General features: G+C 48.3%; 1 protein-coding gene across 3 annotated transcripts in view; it reads left to right on the top strand.

The window, feature by feature from the left end:
• The window catches only part of CHN2 (chimerin 2), a 461,718-nt gene that overhangs the window by 206,095 nt on the left and 229,145 nt on the right, over positions 1–26,478 (top strand). For all 3 annotated transcript variants that reach the window (XM_086942204.1, XM_086942203.1, XM_086942206.1), the window contains exon 3: positions 2,167–2,222. In XM_086942204.1, coding sequence (XP_086798330.1) covers positions 2,167–2,222 — 56 coding nt within the window. The remainder of the gene's footprint in view (positions 1–2,166; positions 2,223–26,478) is intronic.

Here is a 26,478-nt window from a genome sequence, read left to right as displayed (position 1 = left end):
GTCATAACAAACAATAACCTCGAACCATGAAGGCTCCCAGCTCCAGCGCTTTAAGAGGGCAGCGAAAAGGCTCTTCTGGCTGATGGACCATTTGTAGGACATGAGGAATGCAAGGGTCCCACCCTAATCCTGGAGTCAACAGAAGCTATAGGGCTCATGAAATGGACCCAGTTGAAACGCCCAACCCTTAAAACAGCTATGAAAGAAACAGGGGGATCGAATGAGACGGATGCTTTCTGTCGACAGCGTAGGGTTCAGGGCAAGATAAAAGGCTGAGGTTTAGGGATACAAAGGATTGTAGTGTTCTACATCCTGCCACAGAGGCAGGATGGATCTTAGCAGCAGACTCTCATTACCAGCTGCCTTAAGACTTGTTAATAGACATGTTGAGGCAGGAAGCGCGGGCGGTCTGCAGAACCGACTTGATGTTTTCCTTTCTCTTACTCTGTAAGATGAGATTTGTGGTGTGAGTGCATGGCTGGGTGACTCGTGCAGTGCCAGACTCCCAGAATTCCACATATTTTAAATGACTTGCTCTAAAGATATCAATATAATATAATATAATGTAATATAATATCATATCGTATCATATCATCTATTATACTATATATAATGTAATATATAATATAATGTGATATACTATAATGTAATATAATATAGTATAATATATTATTCTTTAATATAGTATAGTATAATATAGTATAGTGTAGTATAATATAGTATAATATAGTATAGTATAATATTATATAATATAATATAATTTATTATAATATAATATAATATAACATAGCACTTTTGATAGAGACTTATAGATATTGGTCTAGCATGTCTGAACAAATGAACACCAGAGTGTGTAAATAAAGAATTTATCTAGTGACCAGACCAAGGGGCATAATGGGAAAGAGTTCCTCTGCATTTATCACATTTTGTTCTAGGTGTAATATATTCACTTGTAGTATTTAAATTGCATGAATTAATAGCAGATTGTCATGGCCATATTCCTTGAAGACTTAAGCGTCCAGCCAATCTTCTTCAATTAGGGTGCCTTCATATGGACCCCGTGCCTCTCACAGTGCTGGGAGGATATTTTATGAATTGATTACAAGGCATTTTTGTTTTTGGGACACCTTCGAATCCTCCAACCAAAAATTCTAAAGTTTGATTGCCATAAATGTTACTGATATTAATATTAAACTCAACAGTCTGATCCTTACAGTTACAATGCTCAACATATTGATCCAGCTTGAACGGTGCCCTGGGACAGCCTCATTGATGTTAATAATAATAATAATAATTGATGTTGTATTTGTGAGCTGCACTGGCCCCGATATGCACCCTTTGCATACTCACCCACAAAATGGTTAGCATAAGAGGCAGAAAACCTGATTCCCATTGATGTTCCAATGCAAGTGGAGAAAAAAATTATTGTTAGATTTAAATACAATTTTCTCCAAAAGAAATCCCATTATTTTAATGTGAAATGCAGAATATTTATTTAGGCAAGCTGACCTAGTACATAGGTATTAGAAAATAAACATAATTCCTTGTTGACTTCATCGGTGGTGTGTAGACTTTTCACATTCAGAGACACCATTCGGATTGCTGGGGTCTATGAAGATTACAGTAAAGTATGTCAGTTGAAACACATGTTCATAATGCCGGGGTGTTGACTCGCGTCTGATGCGTTTTTATGGCATGGTACATTTTTCCTACAATGAGACAACCTGAAGGGTGAGTCTCCACAGACATTTTAGGAAAGAAATATTAAAACCCATTTATAGGATATTCTATTTGTTTCAGCTGCTCCTTTTTTGCAGGGCAGTAGATTGGATTTCAGTTTGCCAGGGTTATAGTTACAGAAAGTTGTATTATGTTTACCTGGAACAACAATCATTAAAGTGCATTTCTTTGGCAACATGTACAGAATATTCAGTTCACAAAATTGATCTAATTATATTAGTGTAAGGTAAATGTACACATAGACCCAAGTGGAAAGAATGAGGCCCAGAGTAAAGCACAAGTTCAATTCTGAATTCTATGCTACACCTGGAAGCAAATTGTGATTTCCTGTCCATCAGAGGGATCATCTGTTAAAACATGAACCAATGTTGGTAGATAGGATTTCCCTCACATAAACATAAACACCTGTTTCTTATTATCACACAGTGTATCAGTTACAACAGGAGGCACCACGCCCTAGACGGACCATCTGTCCACACATGGTAAGCCCTGTTAATCTTAATTTATTGACAAATTGATTTTATCTATACTATTAGTATCAAGTAATTGTGCCAATGCCCTGTTCAACCTCAGGCGGTTCAATTTCATTACTCAATATGCAACACTACAAAGTTCATGGTTATGTGGAACCACAGTTAGAACATCGTTTGGGTTTTTCTTATTTGGATTATTTCTCTTTGGTGTGCATTATGTTGTTGTTCCTACAGGTAAGAACTTGTATTTGCTATATTACTTGTTCCCATAGTTTTGCTGTTTTGTACCACTGTAAATAAAAGTGTTCCTATAACCTCACACAGCTGTTCTCACACTGTTTCCGTCATGTGTTGAAGGTTGGATGGTGTAGCCTCAGGTGGAGTTTCGCATACATGATTATGAGACTCATATTTTCTAAAATCAGCGGAAGCCTCCTGTGAAGGCCTGTGCACATTGTACGGGATGGTGTGGCACCTACAGACAGTCTCATGTTAAGCATTGTGACAGAAGGTTTAGCCCCAAGTGGAGTCTCATCTATATAACGAGGAAGATGATACACAATAAAGAGCAACTACACAAAACATTACAATTTTAGTTTTATATACAAACTTTATAAATATTCACTGTGGGCCCGTTGTACGACCATTCCATTTAGCAAGTTGCAAATTGCGATGTTTGTGACTTGCAATCTACGACCCGCAAAATGAAATATACAGCAGTGTCTCAGACACTGTTTGCGATTCCTAATGGGGTAGCAAATGCCCTGCCTCATCAATATTCATGAGGTAGGTCGCAAATTGCGACCCATTGGGCATGGCTAGCACTCCCAGGGATGGTGGCCTTCTGGGGATCAGCAGAACTCCATGTCTGTGACTGCTTTTTAAATAATGTTACAGCAAACAAATGACGGACAGAATGCTGACAATGTAAACAATCTCCCCCAGTCAAAAGATCTGGGTTAAATCCATTGTTCTTTTGCCCACTACGCCACCCCAGTTTGGACCCAGCCATATGCAAATCAGTCTTGACCCTGTGCCTCATGGGAACAGTCCAGCCTGAACTGCCAAGGCAGGTCCTCCCTGGACCGGAAACAAGTATCCTGGGACCGGTTTCAGGGTATGTCACCCCTCTTCAGCCAGGCTAGCTTGAATCCAGTGGCATGGAGAGCACAGGACCCACGTCTGGCATACCCGCCCCACTTAGGGTGAAAAGTGTTACAGCAAACAAATGATGGGCGGAATGCTGACTGTGCGACTGGATTCAAGCTAGCTTGGCTGAAGAAGGGTGACATACCCTGAAACTATTTTTCTGAATTCAAACTGACGGTCTGATAGATTCACTGCATGTATTTACCCTGAATTATTTTAGGTTAATCATGTCTTATAAGAGTCTCTAATTGTTACCTGGACAGCTTATCCAACTTACCACAGGCATGTTAACCTCTTAGTGTCATTGTCCTGGTGATGACTCCATGAACTCACGTTGTTGGGGTTGAAACATCGACTATCACTGTTTGTAGACCACCTTATAAGGGGGATCCAGTGGGTATCAATCTGATTCATTCCCATCTACTCTCTCAACGTTTTGACAGCCACTGTGCATTGTTTTTTATGTACCATATTTGTTCCTTTTATGCTCATTTTATTTACTTGAGGACTGCGCCTATAGCCTATTAATCAGTAGAAGTACTGCCTGAATATATATTCAGGAATAGATGTTGTGTGCAGTCTGTGCGCCTTTCAAAGCTTAAAGTGTTGAGAATTTGATTATGAGTTGATTGGAAAGAATGTATTTATCACAAACTGATTGAAGTTGTCACACATTTCCGAAAAAGATCCACTGTCTGCCAAAAGAATGTGGCGGCGAATAGTGACGTCAATAACAATCTTTCAGGGGCCCGGGAATTCTCATAACAAATCACACACGATCAATGTGACCTCTCTTTCATCAGACTCCATCCTTCAAGCTAGCCTCGCCCACTTCCACCCGGGGGAGGGCCTACTTTAAAAAAAAAATCATCCGTTACAAAGTGGAAGGCGACATTTAGTGACCCCTTCCCATTTACAAATGTGTTGTCACTTTCATTAAGTTGGTGGTGAAACATTTATGTTTTGTATGAAGTTTGGTCACAAGGGATAAATATACCCGAAGGAATCATATTTTGAGTGAACGCCCTTAACATGTCTCTTCCTAACAGCAATTCCTTAAAGATTCCTAAAACTATTTAACAATTTGGAAAACCTTTTCGAAATCATTAAATGGGTTTAGTACATTTCAAAAAGTGTTTTAGTGGTTGCAAACCCTCAGATTTAAGAATCTGTTTAACAATTTGTACACTCACTGCTCAAGTTTCGAGACCCCAAAAACTGGTTCTAAATGTGGTTTATGAACTGTTCGCAAATTTAACACACACATAAGACCACACACACACACACCACACTAACACACACCACCACACACACTCTCACACCACACTCTCACCACCACACACTCACGACCACACACTCACCACCACACATGTAACCACACACACACACACCACCAGCCGTCAGTGCACGCTTTCACTGGGCACAAACACCACCAGCCGTCAGTGCACGCTTTCACCGGGCACAAACACCACCATCTGTCAGTGCATGCTTTCACCGGGCACAAACACCACCAGCCGTCAGTGCAGGCTTCCACCAGGCACACACCACCAGACGTCAGTGCACGCTTTCTCCAAACACACACACACCACTAGCCATCAGTGCACATTTTCACCATGCACACACAACACCAGCTGTTGGTGCACGCTTTCACCAGGCACACACACCAGCAGCCGGCAGTGCACGCTTCCACCAGGCACACACACCACCAGCCATCAGTGCCCAATTTCTACAGGCACACACACCACCAGCCATCAGGGCACACATCAATTGTGAACGTATCCACAATTAACTATTGTAGCAATTACAATATGGTGCACTTTACTTTTACACGTATTCATCTAAAGCGCAGCATGCCACCATTGCTACAATTCCAATCCAGCCCACATAATTCCACTACACACCACATGCATACACTCCATAACACATGGCGAAAAGACATTGCCATTTACAATGCCATTAGCTCTAACTCAAATAAATCCGAGACCTATTGCATTTCCAATGCTTGTTAACTTTTGCCACTGTGACCCCCTCTGATGCACTGCTGGAAGTGGGAAGACCCACGTCTAAGCTAATTCTATGACTTGAACCTCATCATCAACCTCATTAAATCCTTGTCTTAATCTGATGTTTTTAACCCCGCTGGCCCTTGTACCGTGTTCATCATTTTATTGGATCTTTTTGAATGGATTTCAAATGTAATTTTAGCTGAAATTAAATTCTTTTTTTAATTCTATACTTGTATGCATTGTCTCAATGCGAAATAAAGTCGGTTGATGGTGATGACTTGAACCTCAAAACAATAAACACGGATATAGAAATAAGTATACGTCAAATACAGAAATCATTGCACTTTTTATTTAATTCTCATGTTAAACAATATGTAAAAATATACATTTTTATTTTATTGGAATAGTTGTTGCTGTTCAGGGTGTAGTTTTGTTGCTAAAAGATGCCCTGATATGCTAGATTCTAGCACAGCGCTTAGTCTGTTGTGCTCTTCATGCATGCTCTCTTTTCATTGGTGCACAGCGCTTAGTCTGTTGTGCTCTTCATGCATGCTCTCTTTTTATTGGTGCACACCGCTGCTGTAATTGAGGCCACCAATCCTCCAGGCTGGATTCTGTTTCCTGTTTTTGCGCTGCTCTCACAAATCAAGGCAAAGACACTAGCTTATTTTTTTGCTTCATTGTCAAAGTCTTTAATGTTACAGAGCATTTTAGAAATTTCAGTTTTTTTATCTGTATTCACCAGTGAGTAAACGAGCCATTAGTTTTTTATTTTATAAAATTTTTATTTTTAGTTTATTAGAAGGAACAAAGAGAGAAGAACAGTGGCAATACCGCACATCGTACCACGCAGGGGGCATAAGAATAGGCAGTTAGCAATGGTATTGAGCAACAGCAGGCTGCCATCGAGCAGAACAGGAGGGCAGAGCCACAGGACCAGAGCTTTCTGGAGCACCGGGGACACATTGGGGCTTTCTGTACTTAGAGGGGCTGTGCTCGATTCTTTCCCTGCCCCGCCCCGGTCCGACTCGGCAACCAGTGCCGTTGAGCGGAGGGCGGGACAGGAAGAGCCAGTCACCCCACCCCAGCCTCTCGCGCGGTTAGCGCTCTAGTTCTGCAGCAGGCAGGGCATTTAAGGCAGCGAGGAGCAGCGGGCACTTGCGGTAGGGAGGATGGTGGCAGAGTCTCCCCGACCCGCTTGCTACATCGTGCTCCGTGAGTGCTGAGAGCGCTCTGCGCTACTATTCTGCCTGATACCTGTGTGCTGTGCTATTTTAATCTTTTAAAAACGTAATTGCTCATTATTTTCTATTTTCTTTGTCCGTTTTTGTAAAGAGCTTTCTGGAGCACCGGGGACACATTGGGGCTTTCTGTACTTAGAGGGGCTGTGTTCGATTCTTTCCCTGCCCCGCCCCGGTCCGACTCGGCAACCAGTGCCGTTGAGCGGAGGGCGGGACAGGAAGAGCCAGTCACCCCACCCCAGCCTCTCGCGCGGTTAGCGCTCTAGTTCTGCAGCAGGCAGGGCATTTAAGCCCTCTCGTCACCCGAGCGCGCAGAGGTTGCACGCAGGGGAGCTCCTTAGACGCGCCTGAGACGAGCCAGAGAGGAGCCCGTCTGTGCCCGTCCGTGACCGAACGGGGCCTGGGGCCATGGCGCCTACATCAGCTGCGCTAAACCGTAACTTAGCAGAGAGAACAAGGTACACCCCTTACGAACTATGTAATATGCGGCCCACACTCCACATAGGTTGTGTACAGGATTCATGGCCACTTCCTGAAGGCCCGTTCTCGTGCAAAAATTGCAAATTCCAGTCTTACCCTAGTAAACACAAACTGGACAGGGTGTTACCAGAGAGCCATAGTATCAGGTCCCTTATAGGTAACAGTATCCTTTGCAATGTAAGATCCCTGCCGAAACACTACTCAGAGGTTTGGGACCTGATCCATTCTGCCCTCCCTGACTACTGCTTTTGTACTGAGACCTAGCTCAAACCCCATTTGGTCCCAGCGATTACTCTGGGGACCCCTCTGGGATATAAAATAATTAGACTGGACCGTCCTGTTAAGACCGGCGGGGGGGTAGCCATTATTTATAAAGATACCTCCACTGTCACCATCCTGGACCAATGCAGTACCAGTGATATTGAAATCCTGGTCTTCAAAATCAGCTCTTATTTGGAGACCAGTTGGAAGGGGGCATTGGTGTATCGTCCCCCGGGCCCTTGCACAGACGCCTCCACAACCCTTATGGAGACGCTGGCTCCCCATATTAGCATGGGAACAAACTTCCTACTCCTTGGAGACTTTAATATCCATAGTGAACTGGTGGACAACGTAGAAGCCCAAACCTTACTGGCAGATCTAGCAACTTTGGGCTTCAAACAGTGCAATGAGGGCCCCACACATCACGCTGGTCACACTCTCGACTTAATCATGTCGAACTCACACTTGTTGACCTGTCATCCTCCTATACAGGTGGAGTGGACTGACCACTTCGTGATAGGTTTCTCCCTTCCCATTCTCACAGTAGATCGCCCCCAACCTGCCCCTCTCTCTCTATGGCGCAGGCAGTGGCACAAGGTGTCCGTGAAGGCCTTTAGAGACATTTTTGTCCCTCCGAACATTTCCACCTCGGATACCCCGGATATGGCCCTTTCCAAATACAATGCAGCCCTGAATACTGCAGTTAATCTTATCGCCCCTTTAAGAGTCTGTAATCAGCGGTCTAACCGCCGGCAGGAATTATGGTATTCTGATCTACTGCGTGCAGAAAAGAAAGTATGCAGGAAGTTGGAGAAGACCTGGAGAAACTCCCATACTGTAGCTGATAAATTTCGCTACCACTCTGCCATGAGATCTTATCACAGAAATATCAGAGCTGCTCGTAAAAACCATATTATTTCTCAACTGTCTGAGGCAGGCAATGACCCGAAAATACTTTATCAGGTTCTCCGAACCTTCACTAAGCCTGTAGCTTGTGAAAGTCCAGAGACTGTGTCCCAACAACTGTGTGATGACACTGCTGGGTTCCTCTCGAATAAGATCGACTCTATCTACCAAAAAATTGCCCAATCTAGTATTTTGGTCGATACTAGCGATTCCTTTCTAAGCCCTCAGCACGAGACTGTTGAATCTGGCCCTACTAAACTGTTCTGCATTCCTGAGATCAGTTTGGACAATGTTAATGCACTGATTGGCACCATTAAATCGGGTTGCCCGGCGGACCTTGTTCCTGCCCGAGTGATGCATCTCATAGGAGACACCCTTAGTCCTACTATTCAGACCCTGATTAACCGCTCGTTATGTGAAGGTTTGGTTCCACTGGAGTGGAAAAATGCCCTTGTCAAGCCCATTAGGAAAAACACCTCCGTCCCTTGGTCTAATATGTCCAACTTGAGCCCCATCTCTCTTTTGCCGTTTGTCGGCAAACTGATGGAGAAACATGTCAACCTTCATTTCTCCAGTTTCATTGAGCAGGCCGGATGCCTGGACCATTCTCAATCTGGGTTCAGGCCAAAGTATAGTACCGAGACTGCTCTCCTTTCGGTCACGGATACTATACGTATGTCTCTGGACAGGGGTTTGTCTGTGGTGTTGGTGCTGTTGGACTTGTCCGCAGCATTCGACACCATATCACATGCCATTCTTCTAAGAAGACTAGAGGAGATTGGCTTGGAAAAATCTGCCCTGGCGTGGTTTACCAGCTTCCTCACAGACCGTACCCAGCAGGTGAACATGGGCACTTTCAGTTCCACTCCTTCCAAAATCACTAGAGGATCCCGCAGGGCTCCTGTCTCAGCCCTACGCTGTTTAATGTTTATGTTGCCTCTCTGGCCAGTATTATGAGGTCTTACGGGTTTGTACCCATATCATACGCTGATGACACTCAGTTGTTGTTTGCCTTTAAAACCTTCACCCCTGTGGTAAGGCAAGCCTTCTCGAGTGGCATGACGGCGGTCGCCAGTTGGATGGCCAACAACTTTCTCCAATGTAATGTGGGAAAGTCAGAAGTCATGTTGTTCGGGGAAGCTAAAATCCTGTGGGCCCCTGACTGGTGGCCTACCAGGCTGGGAGAGGCCCCCTCCCCTAAACAGGTGGTGAAAAATCTGGGGGTCCGCCTTGACCAAGACCTCACACTCGTACATCACGTTAACATCACGGTGGGGTCTTGTTTTCATGTCATCAGCCTCCTTCGGAAGGTGTTCCCTCTTCTCCCCGACAGCTCGAGGAAGACCTTGGTTCAGGCTCTCGTGTTGAGTCGCTTGGACTACTGTAATGGTCTTCTCCTAGCGGCCAATGAGGGCGTTTTAAACAAACTCCAAGTAGTACAGAACACCGCAGCACGCCTGGTGACAAATGCCCCACCCAGAACTCCATCCCGGCCCCTTCTTAAGCTGCTCCACTGGCTGCCCATCCGGAAACGGGTGGAATTTAAGACCTGCTGCGTGGTGCACAAAAGTCTGCATAATCTAGGGCCATCCTACCTAGCTGACAAATTTGTTCATCATCGCCCCTCACGAAACCTGCGCTCTAGTAACCAGCTGTTACTGCAGGTTCCCCGAATCAGCAAGACCAGACAGGGAGGACGTGCCCTCTCTGTGATGGGTCCACAACTGTGGAACAACCTTCCCCTTTACCTTAGGCAGTGTACCAGCCACTCAATCTTCAGGAAGAGTCTTAAGACCACTCTGTTTCAGGTCTAGCGCTCTCATCTCCTTGCACCCTCCGACAGCACTGCGTGGAGATACACCTTCGGGTGTGATTCCGACACGTTACAAACCCACAAATAAATAAATAAATAAATAAATAAGCAATTTAGTTGCGAGCACAGTTCAAAGGGTCCATCGAGCCAGCCAAGCAGCTGTAGGAGTAGCAGCCGCCTGTGCACATATCCTATCATGTCCAGCTACGGTAGGCCTTAGTATCTGCGTGGGTGCCTCAAACAATGAATTAACAAAAAAAAACAAAAAAACAATAACCCCTCCCCCACCCCCGCAGTGGTGGTGACAACAACATTCATCAAGCATTCAATGTGTTTGCACTATTAGACCTGAAATAGATGGAGCGAGCGTATGGAGGATGGAAAAACTGCAGATGGTAAACCTTTGCAAAGAAAACAGACCAAGGGGCCCCAGCGGAATTGGAAGTTTTTGAAGTTACCCAGGAAGATGTCCGCCACTCGTTCCATGTTAAGTAGTTTCCACAGTTTTGCGTGCCGGAGGGAAATCGCCGGAGCCTCCGTTTTTTTCCAGGCTGAGGCCAAGGTAAGTTTGGCGGCTCCAAGACATAGCCATAGGATTTGTTTATCCGAACGTGTCTGATGTTCGAGAGCGGGGTCTCGGAGGCCCAATAGCACATAGGCTATAGAGTCCTCCACTGGGTAGCCGAGGATCTCCTTAATATGGGAAAGGATCTCTCCCCAGTATGGTTGAATAATCGGGCAATCCCACCAAATATGGCGGAAGTCCCCAAGCAAACCGCAGCCCCTCCAACATCTGTCAGAGGTCATCGGGAATATTCGAAGGAGCTTGGCCGGGTACAAGTACCAGTCCATGAGCGTCTTAAGGTGGGCCTCTCTCAAGTCCAACGAGTGATTATGTGCGGCAATATCGCACCATAGAGCCGACCACTCCTTGTCGAGATGTCCCGTCTCATGAGCTCCTCCCATTGCCCCATATAGCGGGGGCGAGGCGATACTGATGAGGTAAGCAGTAGCTGATAAAGAAAGGAAACCGCACCTTTCATAGCCGAAGTCCGGAGAATGAACGCCTCAAAGGGCGAAGGAGGTCTCGTGGCTGCATCGAGGACCCTAGGCGACATGCCCCAATGAAGCATCTGAACATGGTGGTATCGTTCTGACGAAGGGACTCCATAATCCCTCATGCAATTATCGAAGGTGAGTGGAGTATCACCGTGGCACAGATGGGTTAAAGCTCTACATCCCCCCTCTCTCCATACTTTGAAGGGGCCCTCCTGCAGCGCTGGTGGAAATTCCGGGTTAAAATGTATAGGTGTGAATGGTGACGGAAAGGTAGTCCAACGGTCATCAGTGGCTAACGTGTCCCAGACCTTTAAGGTGGTACTCGTGGGGGTACTAATGTAGGCGTTCTGGGGCCTGTCGTTCTTGGGCTTCCAGGCCAGATCCCAGATTGATCTGCCCGCCACACTCCTATCCATGTGTAGCCAGTGTTTCTCTGAGGTTTGTTGGGACCATTCCACCAGTACCCATAGTTGTGCCGCCTTGTAGTACAAATGCATGTCATGGAGACCCACTCCTCCCTCCCCCCGCGGCCGCCTCAAAATTGCGAAAGAGAACCGCGCTCGACCCCCCTGCCAGATGAACCGGAGCATCTGGGTTTTAAGGCGTCGAAAAAAGTCTATGTCCAGAGGAATGGGGAGCGCCTGGAAGAGGAACAAGTATTTGGGGAGTAGGACCATCTTGATGGCGTGAATTCTGCCCAGCCATGAAATGCATTTAGGCTTCCACCTATCTAAGTCCGCCCGGGTCTTTGTCAGCAGTGGCGGAAAGTTCGCAGAGTATAATTTCCCTATCGTGGAGGTCAAGCGGACTCCCAGATACACGATGGAGCTGGAGGCCCAGGCTAACTGGGTGAGAGACCGCACTCGTTCCACCTCCGCAGGAGAAAGCGTGAGGTTTAGGACATATGACTTGTCATAATTGACATTAAAGCCAGCCACCTCCTCAAAGCGCGAAAGCACCTCCTGGACATGTGGGAGGGAGTGTGCCGGATCCATAATAGAGAGTAGCACATCATCCGCAAATAGGGAAATTTTGTGCTGTTCCCCAGTAAAGGGAAGGCCCCGTATCTCCTTGTGTTCCCGTACTGCTAACGCTAACGGTTCAATGCTCAGGGCAGAGCAGGGGGGAAAGAGGACAGCCCTGCCTAGTGCCACGTGAGCGCGATAAAAATGCAGAAAGATGACTGTTCACTGACACTCTAGAGCGGGGGTTGCTGTAATTTGCTTTCACCATTGAGAGGAACTTATCCGAAAAACCAAAAGCAGTTAAAGTATGGAATAAAAAGCCCCAATTCACACGGTCGAAAGCTTTCTCAGCATCGAGGCCTACTAGAACCGCCGGGATCCGGAATCTATTGGATTTTTCTATTAAGTGGACAACTCGCTTAGTGTTGTCATGGGTTTGACGGCCTTTAATGAATCCATATTGATCCGGATGTATAAGAGCCGGCATCAGGTCTTGGAGCCTATTAGCAATAATTGAGGAGTACAGCTTGGCGTCGATGTTGAGAAGGGCTATTGGGCGGTACGAAGAGCACTGAGTGGGGTCCTTCCCAGGTTTGGGTATAATTGAAATGACGGCCTCAGCTAGCGAGGCAGAAGTGGTGCCGGCTTCAGCCATGTCATTGAAAAGGGAGACCAGAAAGTCGCTCACTTCAGTGGCAGTGTAGCCAACCGGCACCGGGGCATTATGCAGTTTCAGGAGTTTAATGGCATCAAGCACTTCGTCCCGAGTGAACGGGGCAGCCAAGAGTTCGTTCCATTCTTTAGAAACCTGCGGTATGGGCAGACCCCGTAGATATTCCTGTTGGGTGTCAGAATCAAGCGTGTCTCCCGTATAGAGGTCTGCGTAGAAGCGGCCAAATAGGTCTGCCTTGATCTCATCTCGATGCTGCGGTTCTCCCATCGAGTCCTGGATCCCTCCAATATAATCCCGTTCCCTCTTTTCTCTAAGTTGACGAGCTAGGTGTCTCCCCACCTTATTCCCTTGGGAGTATGAAAGGTATCGTAATCTCAGCAGGGTGAACTCTGCTCTGTTGTTGTAATGGGCCCTCAATTTTCCCCTAACCGCCGTCAAGGGGCGGAGGGTCAACCTAGATGGATTACTTTTTTGTGCCTGCTCAAGGGCTGCCAATTCCGATTCCAACTCCTCACGTTCCTTTCGGCGCATTTTATTGAGATTAGAATTAAGGGCCAAGCAGGTGCCCCTGGTGGACGCTTTGAAGGCGTCCCACATGGTGGATAGGGACGTGTCGGACACAGGGTTGAGCTCAAAAAACTCCCTAATAGACTTCCGTAATTCTTTGCATGATGTGTCATCCCTAACTACGGCTGCCGGGAAGTCCCACTTACGGACTCCGTCACCCACCGGCGACCAGCGAAGTCCAAGCACGAGGAAACTATGGTCAGACACAGATAGTGGGAATATACTAGAGTCGTGGACATCTCCCCTGAGGGCCTGACTCAGGAAAATGTAATCTAGGCGTGAATAGGAATGGTGGACGTGGGAGAAGAAGGTGTAATCTCGGGACAGGGGGTGCATGGAACGCCAATCATCAATTAAGCCCAGGCACCAATAAGCTGCTGCGTCTCAGCAGAGAACAACCCTGCATCAGCCCTTTGGGTGCCGGAGCTATCCATCTCCCTACTCCACACCAAGTTAAAGTCCCCCAGCAGAAACAAGTGCCCCTCAACAAAGTCATCTATCTTGCGCAGCAGGCCCTGGAAAAACCTATTTTGTCCCGCATTGGGAGCATACACCACTACGAAGGTGCTCAGTCTGCCATGGACCAGACCCTTCACCATCAGCCAATGGCCCTCCTTGTCACTGCTCACAACCATAGGCTGAAAATGAAGGGCCGCATGGAAGAGAAGAGCCACCCCCCTGTGTTTCGTGGAGGCAGAGGATCTATAAATAAGAGGAAAAAGCTTGTGCCGGAGGCGCAGCTCATCTTTATGCGCCAGGTGTGTCTCCTGGAGACCCACTATATCGAGTTGGTGGTCATTCACATACTTCCACACCTTCTGACATTTTTGCGGGGAATTCAGGCCCTTGACATTCCATGTCCCAATACTAATAGGCATCATTAGGCAACAATCCTGCTACCGCTATATCCGCACCACCTCGTCCCACCCCTCCACATCCATCCCCAGTGACCGTAGGTAATACAGTAAAAGAGCAATCTGCAGTAGTGTCCAAAAGCAAGAGAATACTGGTCAAATCATGTCTCAACACTCCCCCATCATACCAGGGACCCCCCACCAAGCAATCCCACATACCATCCCCTCCCCCGCTCTCCTGCAAGGATAGAGTCCTCCCAAATAACCACCCCAAACCTTCACATTTAGAGAATAGACTCCTAGAGTCTCAGAAGCCAGATGTAGATCATCCTGAGCCACCACATGCACATACCAGAGAACAAAAAAAGCAGTCATCCACACACACCAGTCACCACCACTACCCCCTCAGTTCCCCCCTTCCCCTTCACCCCCAACAAACCCCTTCAACACCACCCCCCCAAAGGACACCCAGGACCGCACTCAAACCAATAGAACAATAGGAAACAGCAAACTGAAAAAGGAAAACAAGGAGGAGCAATGTACGTAACAGTCCTGGTGCATAGAAGTTTGTGGAGTCCTCCAGGGGTAGAGGATGGGGCACCACATGGTGTGCCCCAAAGGCCACGGACCGGGGTGTCTTCCCAAAAAGTACAAATTTACCCACGGTACCTGAAGTTACAAGTCCCTCCGGCGCCACGCAACCTTCATTTCAGAGCTCAGGCCGCCCCGGAGCTATGATGTGAGGCTGCTCCATCACTGAGGCCACGGATGCCAGCGCTGCCCTCCTTTCCTGTAAACTGGTCGTACGATCTTGTCGTCTCCGATCTGTCTCTCGTCCCACTCTCTGCCATGAGGGGGACCGCCGTCTTCTCCGTGCTGGGGAGCTTCCGCCCTCAGGGGAGGGGGCCGTGTCGTCGAGGCCCAGGAGGTCCTTTGCCACCTGAAGAGATCGGATCTGTGCCAGTCTATTCTGCCATCTGAAAATGATGCGGAACGGGTGGCCCCAGTAATAGGAGATATTGTGTTCCCGCAGATAGGTGGTCACAGGCCGAAACTCACGCCGCTTCTGGAGCGTCAAGGCTGCTAGGTCCTGGTACAGTTGGGGGTGGTGATCCCGGAACGGCAACGATGGGGATTCCCGTGCCTTTCGGAGAATGCGTTCCTTCAGCTGAAAGTCATGGACGCAGACCAAAATGTTGGGTGGAGGACCCCCTCCACATCTAGGCAAGCCGACCCAATGAACTCTGTCCATCTTAATGTCTTAGAGATCCTCATCATCCAGGATTTGCAAAAAGAGAGCGAAAACATAGCCTGGTAAATCACCAGCTTCCCCGTCCCATGGTACTGCACGTATGCGGATGTTGTTCCGGCAGGAACGATTCTCCAAATCCTCCGCATGTGCCTGGAGGTCCAAGTTCTGCTCCGTGAGCCAAATCACATCTTGCTGTAATTGATGAACATCATTCGCCACACTTAGATCGTGATCCTCCAGATAACCACCCTCTCTCCGATGCCATCCACGTCCCTCCTCACCTCGCTGAGGTCCGAAGCCAGTTGGGAACAGAGTTCTGATATGTCCTCCTTAATAGAAGCAAAGAGCTCCATCATAAAGGCTTTCGTCGCGGGAGCCTCATCGTCTTTTGGCTTGGGCGAAACACTAGGCCCGGGGGGAAGCTGCTTGCAGGGATCCCCTCTAAGGGCCATCCTTACCGGGCTTCCCCTTACGTTGTGTGGAGGACATTGTGGAGGACATTGCGACGCCTTTGGTCGCTCGTGTATTCAGGGCGAAGGATCTCCGTTCACCACCACTGGTACGATAGAAGCCCAGCCTCAGCCCGTCACTGTCTAAGTCCTGGCCCAGAAGTCAGAGGCCCGTACTGGCAGTCCCACAGTAGCGATCGTGCTCCCCACGTGGGAATGGCGGAACTCTCTCCAACCGCCGCCGTTGATCGCTCCGCGGCCTTCACCCCTCAGGCCCACTCCAGTCTATGCGTCTCGACAGGCAGGGTGGCTCAGAATCACAGGCCTCCAGGGGATCCCCTCGGCTTCAGGGGGCCACCGCAGAGTTGTAGCGACGGGCAGGACCTCCTGCCGTCCCGCAGGAGCTATGTGCGGTCACCCGCCAGTGTAGCCTAATGGCGGTTCCCGGCCGCCGCGTGACCCATCAACCGAGGACGGGGGAGGTGGCACATCCGCACTCTCGGGTGCTCCTAGCTGGCCCCCGCTGTTCCGGCAGCCCACCGTGACGATGCTGATCCAATGGCAGATTTAGCTCACGGGCCAAAGATGGGGGGAGGTGCCGTGCGGCAACGGCCCATGCCGGCTCTGCAAAGCGTTGTGCTTGGCCAGTCCCGCGGGCGCCGATTCAGCCAACCGACAGCGCTCCACTGGACCGGGGGCTCCCTCAGCGATCTCTGGGCGGAGGGGAAACACAGCACCAGTCAAGCCGGGAGCACCTCGATAACCGGCCCAACGATGGCGAATGCCCTTCGTGCCGCAGCGCCGGAAGTCCGGTTCCTTCACTCACTCGAGGCCGGGGATCTCTAGGCCGCACTCCGCCGTGGCGCACGTGGTATTGTATCGCCTTCACCACACCTCCGGGGGCCAAAACTTCGTGACCGGATCGTGCTCCCTGGCAGCGGGACTCACGGCAGGCAGGAGGGCGTCGGTAGCTCGCTGCTCCAGGGGCTAAAACAAAGCTAAGCAGATTTCGGCGCCGGAGGGACTGCACCACACGTCTTACTCCGACGCCATCTTGGCCACGCCTTGAGCCATTAGTTTTGATACCTGCCAAAGTATTGGGTTCACATTCACCCCTTCACTGGGAACCAAACGCTCCGTTGTAGGTCTTGACTCTCTCAGGGTAGCAAAGCCGAGCAGTCCAAGGCCTACTCAGGGGAGGTGGTGTTGGCTCATAATCACCATTCGCCGGCACGCAAAAATAACACTCAATAAATCATTGGTGAGTGTGTGCTTTTTCTTTGAAAAATTAATATTCCCTTTATTGATCACGCTCTACTCAGTACTACGCAGTAATTTACAAATATACATAAGACTGGTGGAAATACCTTTGGCAGCATTACAGTTGATCCCTTAAGGATCATAACCCCAAACATTACTGTACCCTCACCCCTCCCCCATGTCCAACTCAGCACCTAACCACTTAGGGGGTCACCTTACATCAGGTCAATGTCACCACACCTCAAGACCAGAATCACATGTCATGGTAATATGCCATTCCGTCACTGACCTCAGTGACTACACTATCTCAAACATTGCAGCCATTGGCTCACTTTATCATTAATGAAGCATTGCAGCTTTTTAGGAATATGCATTACTGTCAGTATCAACCATACCTTTACAAAAACTATTGTGAAAACACTTCATGTTTCAATCATGCACTATGTGTCTGTATCTTTTTTAACAACCTCAGGCCACATAACCTACAGCCTGGCATCCGCCCCTACAGGCGCTACACTCCAGATGTAGAGTAAAAGCTCCAGGCTCAAGAGCGCATAAAAGAAAATTCCCGAGTGGTCATCCCTGTCTAGACCCTGCAAACGTGGGGTCTGTGCCTTGGCAAATTTCCTTTGGGGTTTCTGCTGCCCTCCTGTAGCTCTGCCCACTCTCTTTGTAGCGTTGGTGGTACCCCTGCCATCCTGGGGCCACTAAATTATCAGAACTTTGGGCTGAGATAAAAGCCCCGAGGGCATTATGGGGCACTTCCCCATCAGGAAGTATGAATATTAATGAGCAACTCGCCCGCATTCTTTTCTCCCATGCAGCTTTCTTTTACCATAGCTGTGCAGCTTTCATTTTTGATCTTATTTTTAATTTTCTTGGATCCAGTCACCCCGCAACCCTGATTCTGTTGGGGCAGCCCAGTAAGTTCACCACTGGCTGCCGCAGCCGGCTCCCCATGGGGGCTTCATCTTCTCTGCTGCCGCTGGAGCCAGCTGCTCTTCTTTTTATGTGGTGGCTCCCACTCCCCCAGACACAGGGAGTGGGGCAAGCACACCACTCTTGGGGGAGCTAGGTACACCCCCCTGCACCATCATGGTGCCAGGACCTGGAATTGGGATCTCCGGCCCCTTCGCCTCCTCTCAGGAGAGCACAACAGTTCTCTTCCAGTTACCGTTCACATCGTGGGCCTGGAGTTGGGGTCTGCGGCTTATTTCTCAGATTCATGGGGTGGCGGTGGTACAACCCCACTCCCAATACTCCTCTTTGGGGTGGGGCCTGGAGATGGAGACCCAATTCCCCCTCCCCCGCCCGGTAATAAAAAAACATCTGGGGGTTGGGATTCCCAGACCTCTAGCTCTCTGGAGAGGGAGCCCCCATCAACCACCTCCCAGGATTAACCCTTGCAGACAGACCTTGCACAGACACCTGGACCCTCGCCCACTCGTGGGTTTCTTCAGTTTCTGCAGTAAAGCTCCATGTGCTCCCTGTCCTTGTTGGAGGGGTCAAAGATCAAACCCTTCTCCCTGGATTTCTCGAGTCCTGTTGGCCTGTTTCCCTGATCTTTGGCTCATTTAGCTCCTGGTGAGAAGCCCGGGCACCTGGAGCCATTTTCTTAGGCCTTTAAGGTGGCATACTTTTCAGGAGTCTGGTTTTGCTGGGTTCACTGGCTCCCTGTACCAGCCTTTGTCTTTTTTTCTCTTCTGGTTCTTCTTCCCTCCTTGGGGCTGAATCCAGTTTTCTCTCCAACTAGTCTTTAAGGGTTTTAATGGGACCAGCTTCCCTGGTCCTGGAGAGAGACCCATTGGTCCTTGGGACAACTGTAGAAAGAGTCCTTAGTCTAGTGGGCATCAAAAGGTTCCTCCTTCCATGTGCCCATGGCTGCCACCTGCAGTCCCAGTATCCTGTTCCAGCCAAACGTGCTGTTGCCCCCTTCTGCAAAGCATTTTAAGCGGGGTGGAAAGTACTGGAAAGCCAGGCACCAATGGTCAATCCTAGGGTGCCACAGTACCTCTTTGCCCCATTGCAACCTTTCTGCACATCACGTTGGGATAATTCAAAATGGTGTCATCCTGGAGTCACTTGTAACATCTCCTCCAGCGGCCTCAGGTCCTCCACTCGCTGACATCACTGCCAGGGCCTCTCCCTTCAAAACAGCAAAGAGGCGTGCCCTCCTGTGTTGGCTCCAGAGGTCTGGGCTCCCTCCTATGTTCAGTGGCCTTGGGCTGGCCCATCCGTGGTATAGTGTGAGAGGTAACTGCTGGATGCAGATTCTTTCTTCCTACCCCTTTCCTCCCCAGCAGCCCTGTGAAGGACTGTTAATTATTCTCTTTGGGTGGGGAGGCCTTAGTTCCTGCTGCTGGAGAGAAATGTCATTAGCTTGGCCAAGCGGAGTGACCAAAGGCCAGGGCTCTGATCCTGAGCTGAGCCAGAGAAAAATGACAATTCTAGATGACCCATAAGATGTACAGATACCTTCTTGGAACTCTCAGATTTGGCATTGGCGGGCATGTTTCCCTGCATTTTGATATGTTACTGGACAAAGTTAAGGCGAAATGTAAGCAAAACTTAATTATAAGGCAGATTTCAGACAAGACAGTAAACCACACTGACCTTCCCCATGAGTGCGCACTAACATCATAAGGCCTAAAACAGGTCCAAATCTACTCCTGCAGAGTTCCATCTGCGCCAGGCGACCTGTGTGCAGTTACCAGGCTGCGCACGACGGTAGTCTCACATGTGCAGTCCACCTATGTGTGTTCACATCTGTGCACAGGTGCTCACGTGTAACCCGTCAAGTTGCCCTTACCCTTGCTGCGTCACAGTGGCCTTATCTTAAAAGGAGGACACCTGACACTGGCGGTCGGCATGTGCAGTCCATTTACTGCTTGTCTACTCTGGGTTTGTCACCAGCTGTGAGGTTCACCCACAGTAAAAGTGCCAAAAACTGTGGGATCCAAAGGTGAAAAATGCAGATGAACTGCATGGGCAGAAGCCATTTTGTTACAATACTATACTGAACGATAATATTATTGAATTTTTTAAACAGTTGACGACCGGTTGAGTAGGCCTCAGACGATCTCCAGGACATGGCCGATGTGACTAGCATCTACTAGGCATGACGGTAAACAACCTTTACAACAAAACTTTTACAACGCACTACCATTACGACGCAACTTTTACAACGCAAACCATTACAACGCATTGCGCTTGGGGGCGCTCTAGGATAGGGAATAGGTTTAATGTACTATCCAACACCTTCCCTACTATCCACGGGGACTGGAGTTGGAATAGTAAATTAAACTATTCACTATCCAGCGCCCCAAAGCACTCTGCGTTGTAAAGGCATGCATTGTAAAAACCGCGTTGTAAAGGCATGCGTGGTAAAAGCATGCGTTGTACCGTCATACATCCAGGCATGACCAATGGTTGTCCACAGTGGGCTTGGGCATCTGGTCTGAGCCAGCTGCTGAGTACCATCACATGATTCACAAACATGCCTGCATGTTCATCTGTCAGTTTATGAACTGATTGAAAATAGCTAATCTCTTCTTTAATCAGTCCATCATCAACCAGACGTATTTATACTTTTTAATGTTTGCACATGCCGATACAAATATAGTTCTGAAACATGAATGCACGGTCGAGAACTGCGTTCTAGCATTAGGCCTGTGCGTAAAATGCATGATTTCCTTTACCCAAAAATATGAAATTTCAGGATAGTTGCACAAAATTATGCATAATTGATTTCTAAAAGGTTTTTGCCTGGTATCTCGAGTGACTTTTCTAGGTGACGAGATTCCTTGCATAGAAAAGTTACTCGAGGTACGATAAGAAGACTGGTTTGAGGGGAACCAGCAAAGATATTTACTGCTCACAACACTTTCGCGCAGGCAAAAATGAGGCATCATTTTGCGGCATGTAAAAATGGCGAAAATGTTGCACATTTTAAGAAACACAAGATTTGAGACATGCTCTGGATTACACTGCGTGATAAAGATTTCTTATGGTCTCAGCTCACTTTGTGATGTGCTGACGTCATCCCTGTGCAGGGCCGTCTCCGGTCCCACTCTAGGATGAAGGAGCAGGGGTGGCTCCCCCTCTAGGGCAGAGGAGCGTCGCCCCATTGCAGGCTGCATGGAGAACACGACCTCTCCATCAGGTCCTGGCTGGGCCGCGTCCCAACCGAATACAAAGCTGCTTGCAGCGCTGTGATTGGCTTAGGGGAGGGAGTCTGGCTGCCTGCTTCCTATGTCTGCCGGAGGCAGGAGAGCAGGAGCAGAGAAGACGTGCGAACAGGCTCACGGAAAGATACGTTATTTGTTTTCAATTAATATTACTAAATTAACCTCCCCTCCCCTCGGGACCTCCCCACGTGAACCTGCCCTCCGCCCCTCCACCCGCGAATCATGCTGGCTGAGACTATGAAAGGGAGGAGTAAGATGTACCCTTCGCCATGGTATGTCTGCCTCAGATGTAGTGACGAAGCAGCTGTGGCACCTCTGGACTGTCCTACAACACAGCAGCACCAGGAGGCCTGTCCAGGGAGCCAGTGTGGAGTGTTTTGTGTCTGTATTGGCAGGTTTTGTGGCCAAAGGGGCCTGGTTTCTTGTTGTAGGTGTGTTGTTGCTGGGAGAGCCGACGTGGAGGAGTAGTGTGGATGCTGGAGCTGTGCTGTAGTGACCGAGGAGTCTGAACATAGGCACACTGGGGGCAGTGATACTGATCACGCTCTCTTCTGTGCCTTAACATCCACTGTTCGGCACTTTTAATCCCAAAATTCCTTTAGGGCTAATCTTGCTGACCCATGCACAAAGACCTTAAAGTCCCTAGTTTCAGAGAATGTCTCAGGCCCGCTGCCTTTTAAAGAGAAATACACCACTTGCCTCAAATTTCTAGGTTCTGCGCCTAAGGGGGTTTGTGCGATGATAGGTAGAGGTCTAGGGGCCCCCACATGTTTGACTGCCTGTGGGTAGGCTTAGGAAATCAATGTGTATGGCTACTCCTGTGATTTCATTGATAAGCTTCCCAATTCCATCCCAAACCGTTGGGTGCAACTGGGGTGAAAAAAAAAACCAGTGTTTTGCAAAAAAAAAAGTCTGTGTACATGGGATCATGGGTTTAACGCAGACCCTTGAGTTGTGGGACTTCAACCCTCCAAGGGGCTGCCAACTGTTCAAGGGGGCCCTATTTCACCAATGAACATCTCTAAGATACAGGAGACTCTGAGGCTCCTCATCAAGTGCTTAATTTGAGCCGCTGGTTTCCGGTGCTCAGCACCGGCACTTAACCATCAAAACTGCATTTTTCACGAGCACCAGTTAGGGACACATTCATTTATGGTAGTTTAAGTGATTTGCCCAAAATCACAGGATGTTGAGCCTTTGCTGAGACTCGAACCTGGTTACCTAGCTCCGAAGTTGGCAGCTCTGATCATTACACCACATCCTCTCCCCACTTTCATGGTTAGAGTTAGTAGTTTGTTTTAGGCTGTGTTAATTGGAGAAATGGGCTGGTGCAAGCTGAGTCCAGACGAGAGCCTCAACACCTAATTTTTTTACAAATTAACCACTGCCCTCATCACATCCTGCAAGGGGGGGCTGTTATTTTGTGTTATGCCACTGAATAGGATGAGACACACTGGCATGACGAAACTTGAGGGGACCTCTCTGCAAAGTACTTGGCGGGACCCCAAGGCGCTCTCAGGCCAGGGACCTGTCACCCATGCACAGTGCCGGAGTGGGCCCCCCCCCAGAGCTCGCTCCCATACCTTACCCCCACCAGCCCACACTTAAAGGCATGCGGCGTAATGGCCAGAGTTGCTGACTTTGGAGCTGGGAAATCAGATTCTAGTCTCGGCTCAACATCCTGTGATTCTGGGCAAATCACTTAACCTCCTTGTGCCTAGAAAAATTGTGTAATGTAAGTGCTGCTCATGTAAAGTGCTCCAATATGTTTGGGTCGAGTTTACGCTATGTAAAACTGCAACAAAAAAACAACAAAAAACAAAAAAGGTCATGCCACTGCATAGGATGAGCCGTCCCTCTCCCCCTGGGGGATGTGGGGAGGGACAGAGGAAGCGCAGGGCGAGCGGCCCGTGGCGTGGCAGCCGTGTGGTCATTGCAGGGGGCGTCTTGTGAAACGCCCACACCCTTCCTGTTTACAGGGGTGCGCGAGAGCTGTTTGTGGAGGCGGGATCGAGTGTAGTGGATGCAAACATACATACGGGTCGTCACTAGAGGCCAGTGGCAGAACAAAGGCTGAGGAGACATAAAGTGGGCATGATAGAGGTTCGGCCATTTGAAAAAGGGGGCAGAAGAGAGGAAATGGGGTGATTGCCAGCCCTGATGCCAGTGCGGGCAGGCTTGGTGGGGACCAGTAGGTGGGTCTGGTGGAACCCAAGGCTGATGGAGGCGATTGGGTCTCAATTCAAGAAGGAACGGTGGTGGAGAGGGACAAATGGGGCAGGAGGGCCAACAGTCCCCTAAGACTCAAAGGTGGTTAAAACAAAAGCTGGTGCCGGACCCACAGTCTCCTTCAGATGCCAAAAGCCGGCACTAGTGCGTGAAGGGGTTTCGGCACTCGATAGCTGCATAGTCTTGATTCCACTTCGTGCCTCTTTCATCCACCACTAGACACTCTTTCCTCTTTCTCACTCTTTCAAGTTCTTTCTCGTCCTCCTTTCTCCCTTTGTCGCTGTTTCTCATCTTTCCCTTCCTCTTTCTTCCTTTTCTGTTTTTTACTCTCTTTCTCTGTGTCAAACTCTGATGAGGAAAATTAGTATCGTAAATTAGTGGCAGTGGCCCCCCCTGAAGCCCCCAACTCACACTAAACACTGCGGGCCTCATTTATGAGAAGTGATGCATCGCTGCGTGAAAGCAGCGATGCAACACCAAGGATGCGTCATATTTACAGTATTTATTTATTTATTTATTTATTTACTGACATTTATAGAGCGAGAACAAATACCCGTAGGCATCTCGGCGCTAGACTACAGTAATGTCCCTCCCCAGAGATTGAAAGCTCATGCAGATTGATATGCCATATTATTGGTTGAATAGCCACGTCTTCAGTCTTTTTCGAAACTGCAGGAGTGAAGGACTGGTTTTTATGTGGTGTGGCAGAATATTCCAGATCTTAGGAGCCGCAACTAAAAAGCGGCGATCACCCCAGGAGACTGTTCTGGAACGTGGGACCACTAGTTGGTTAAGGGATGTGGATCGGAGCTGTCTAACCGGGTTATAAAGAATAAGCTGGTCCTTGAGAAAGCGAGGTCCTTGGTCCTGCAGTACTTTATACACTGTACACAGAGATTTAAACTTAATCCTGTTTTGGATGGTCAACCAGTGGTAAGTCCTCAAGGTGTCTGAGATGGGAGCGAATTTAGGTGTTCTGGACAACAGGCGTGCCGCCGCGTTCTGAATAGTCTGCAGATTTTTTGTGACTCGAGCTTGTGCGTTAAGAAAGAGTCCATTACAATCGTCTAAAGATGTTAAGACCAAAGAAGTAACCAGGGTCTTGGCGGCTGCGTCCGGCAGAAAAGGAATGATTTTTCTTATCATTCTGAGTTTATAGTGGGCAGAGGCCGCTACCTTATTTGCATGTGCCATGAAATTGAGCTGGTCGTCGAAGGTTACTCCCAGGTTCCTGACCTTAGAGGTAGGACATGGAAGGGTGCCAAAAGCTGGGGGCCACCAGGTTGCAGACCAGGCCGGGGAGAGAGTTCCAAAAATGACCACCTCTGTTTTATCGGAATTGAGCTTCAGGCAGTTGCCTGCCATCCACTCACCTATAGCAGTCATTCCATTTTGAAAACGTTCTGCCACCTCCTGCCCATCACCCTTGATGGCCAACACCAATTGCGTGTCATCTGCGTATGAGGTTAGGCTCATCCCATATGCTTTGATGATACTAGCAAGGTCCGGCACATAGATGTTAAATAGTGTCGGACTTAGGGATGAGCCTTGAGGAACCCCACACGGTAATGACAGTTTGGCAGATTGGTATGGTCCCAGTGTGACCGCCTGTGTTCTGTTGGCCAGGAAGGAGGCGAGCAGGTCTCTTGCAGTGAGCTGAACACCCATCCTTCCGACACGGTCGACCAAGGTCTTATGGTCGACCGTGTCGAAGGCTGCCGAGAGATCTAGGAGTACCAACAGTGCAGTTCCTCCTTGGTCACGGATGATTCTGATGTCATCCGCAGCTTTGATAAGAGCGGTTTCCGTACTGTGGTACTTACGGAAACCGAACTGAGTATCATCAAGCAGATTATTTCTTTCTATATGTTCAGATAACTGCTGGTTCATGGCCTTTTCCGTCACTTTAGCTAAAAAAGGGAGACTCGCTATAGGCCGGTAATTTTTCAGTTCCTTCTTATCAAGATTTGGTTTTTTGAGCAGAGGCTTGATCAGCGTGTTTTTTAAAGAGTCAGGATAAGTCCCAGAACTCAATATCGTATTACAGACATGAGTAATAATCGGAATAGTTGTATCCGATGCCAAGGAGAGTACAGAAGTGGGACAAAGATCCAGAGCTGATCCCGATTTGACAGACCTAACAATGGCCTTTATTTGATCAGTGGTTAAGGTTTTAAAACTAGTCATGGTGTTTCCCAGGATGATAGGGGGAGAGGGAGCATTGCTGATGTTAGATTCTGATGTAAAAGCTTGGTATATGTTGATTACCTTAGAGAAGAAGAACTCGGATAGAGCGTCGCATAATGATTGTGACGGGGGCGGGTTTAGGTCCGGTGTGTTACCAGATAGGGTTTTGGCAATGTCATACAATTGCTTGCTGGAATTTTTCGCTTTTTCTATATGTAGCGAGAAAAAGTGTTTTTTGGCTGCAATTATCATTATTTTGTAGGTGGCAAGTGCTTCTTTGTATTTATTCTTACTTTCAATATCGTAAGTTCTGCGCCATTGCCTTTCCCTGTTCCTAACTAATTGTTTTTGGGTTCTTAACTCCTCTGTGTACCACTGAGCAGTCGGTATATTCCTGTTCCTTGAGTGGGATTTGGTGGGTACTAGTTGATTAGTAGCATCACCCAGCCATTCATGGAATTGGCGAGTTGCGGTGTTAGGTTCATTAGATAGGTCAGGACTAGTCTTGTTCAGGAGTATATTTAAATCATTATAGTTTATGCCCTGCCATGCTTTAAAAGCACCTGGCTTCGAGGATAAGACCTTCTTCCTCAATGATCCTTTAATAGTTAGGCTACTAAATATGGCAGAATGATCTGTCCAGGTCATGGGGTGAGTTTTGGTTACATGTAGGCCTTCTACGTTGGAAAATATGCCATCCAGCGTGTGTCCTGCCTGGTGGGTAGGG

Source organism: Lissotriton vulgaris, chromosome 10 (genome assembly GCF_964263255.1).
Source record: "Lissotriton vulgaris chromosome 10, aLisVul1.2, whole genome shotgun sequence".
Taxonomy (NCBI): domain Eukaryota; kingdom Metazoa; phylum Chordata; class Amphibia; order Caudata; family Salamandridae; genus Lissotriton; species Lissotriton vulgaris.
This window is presented reverse-complemented; position numbering and strand designations above follow the sequence as displayed.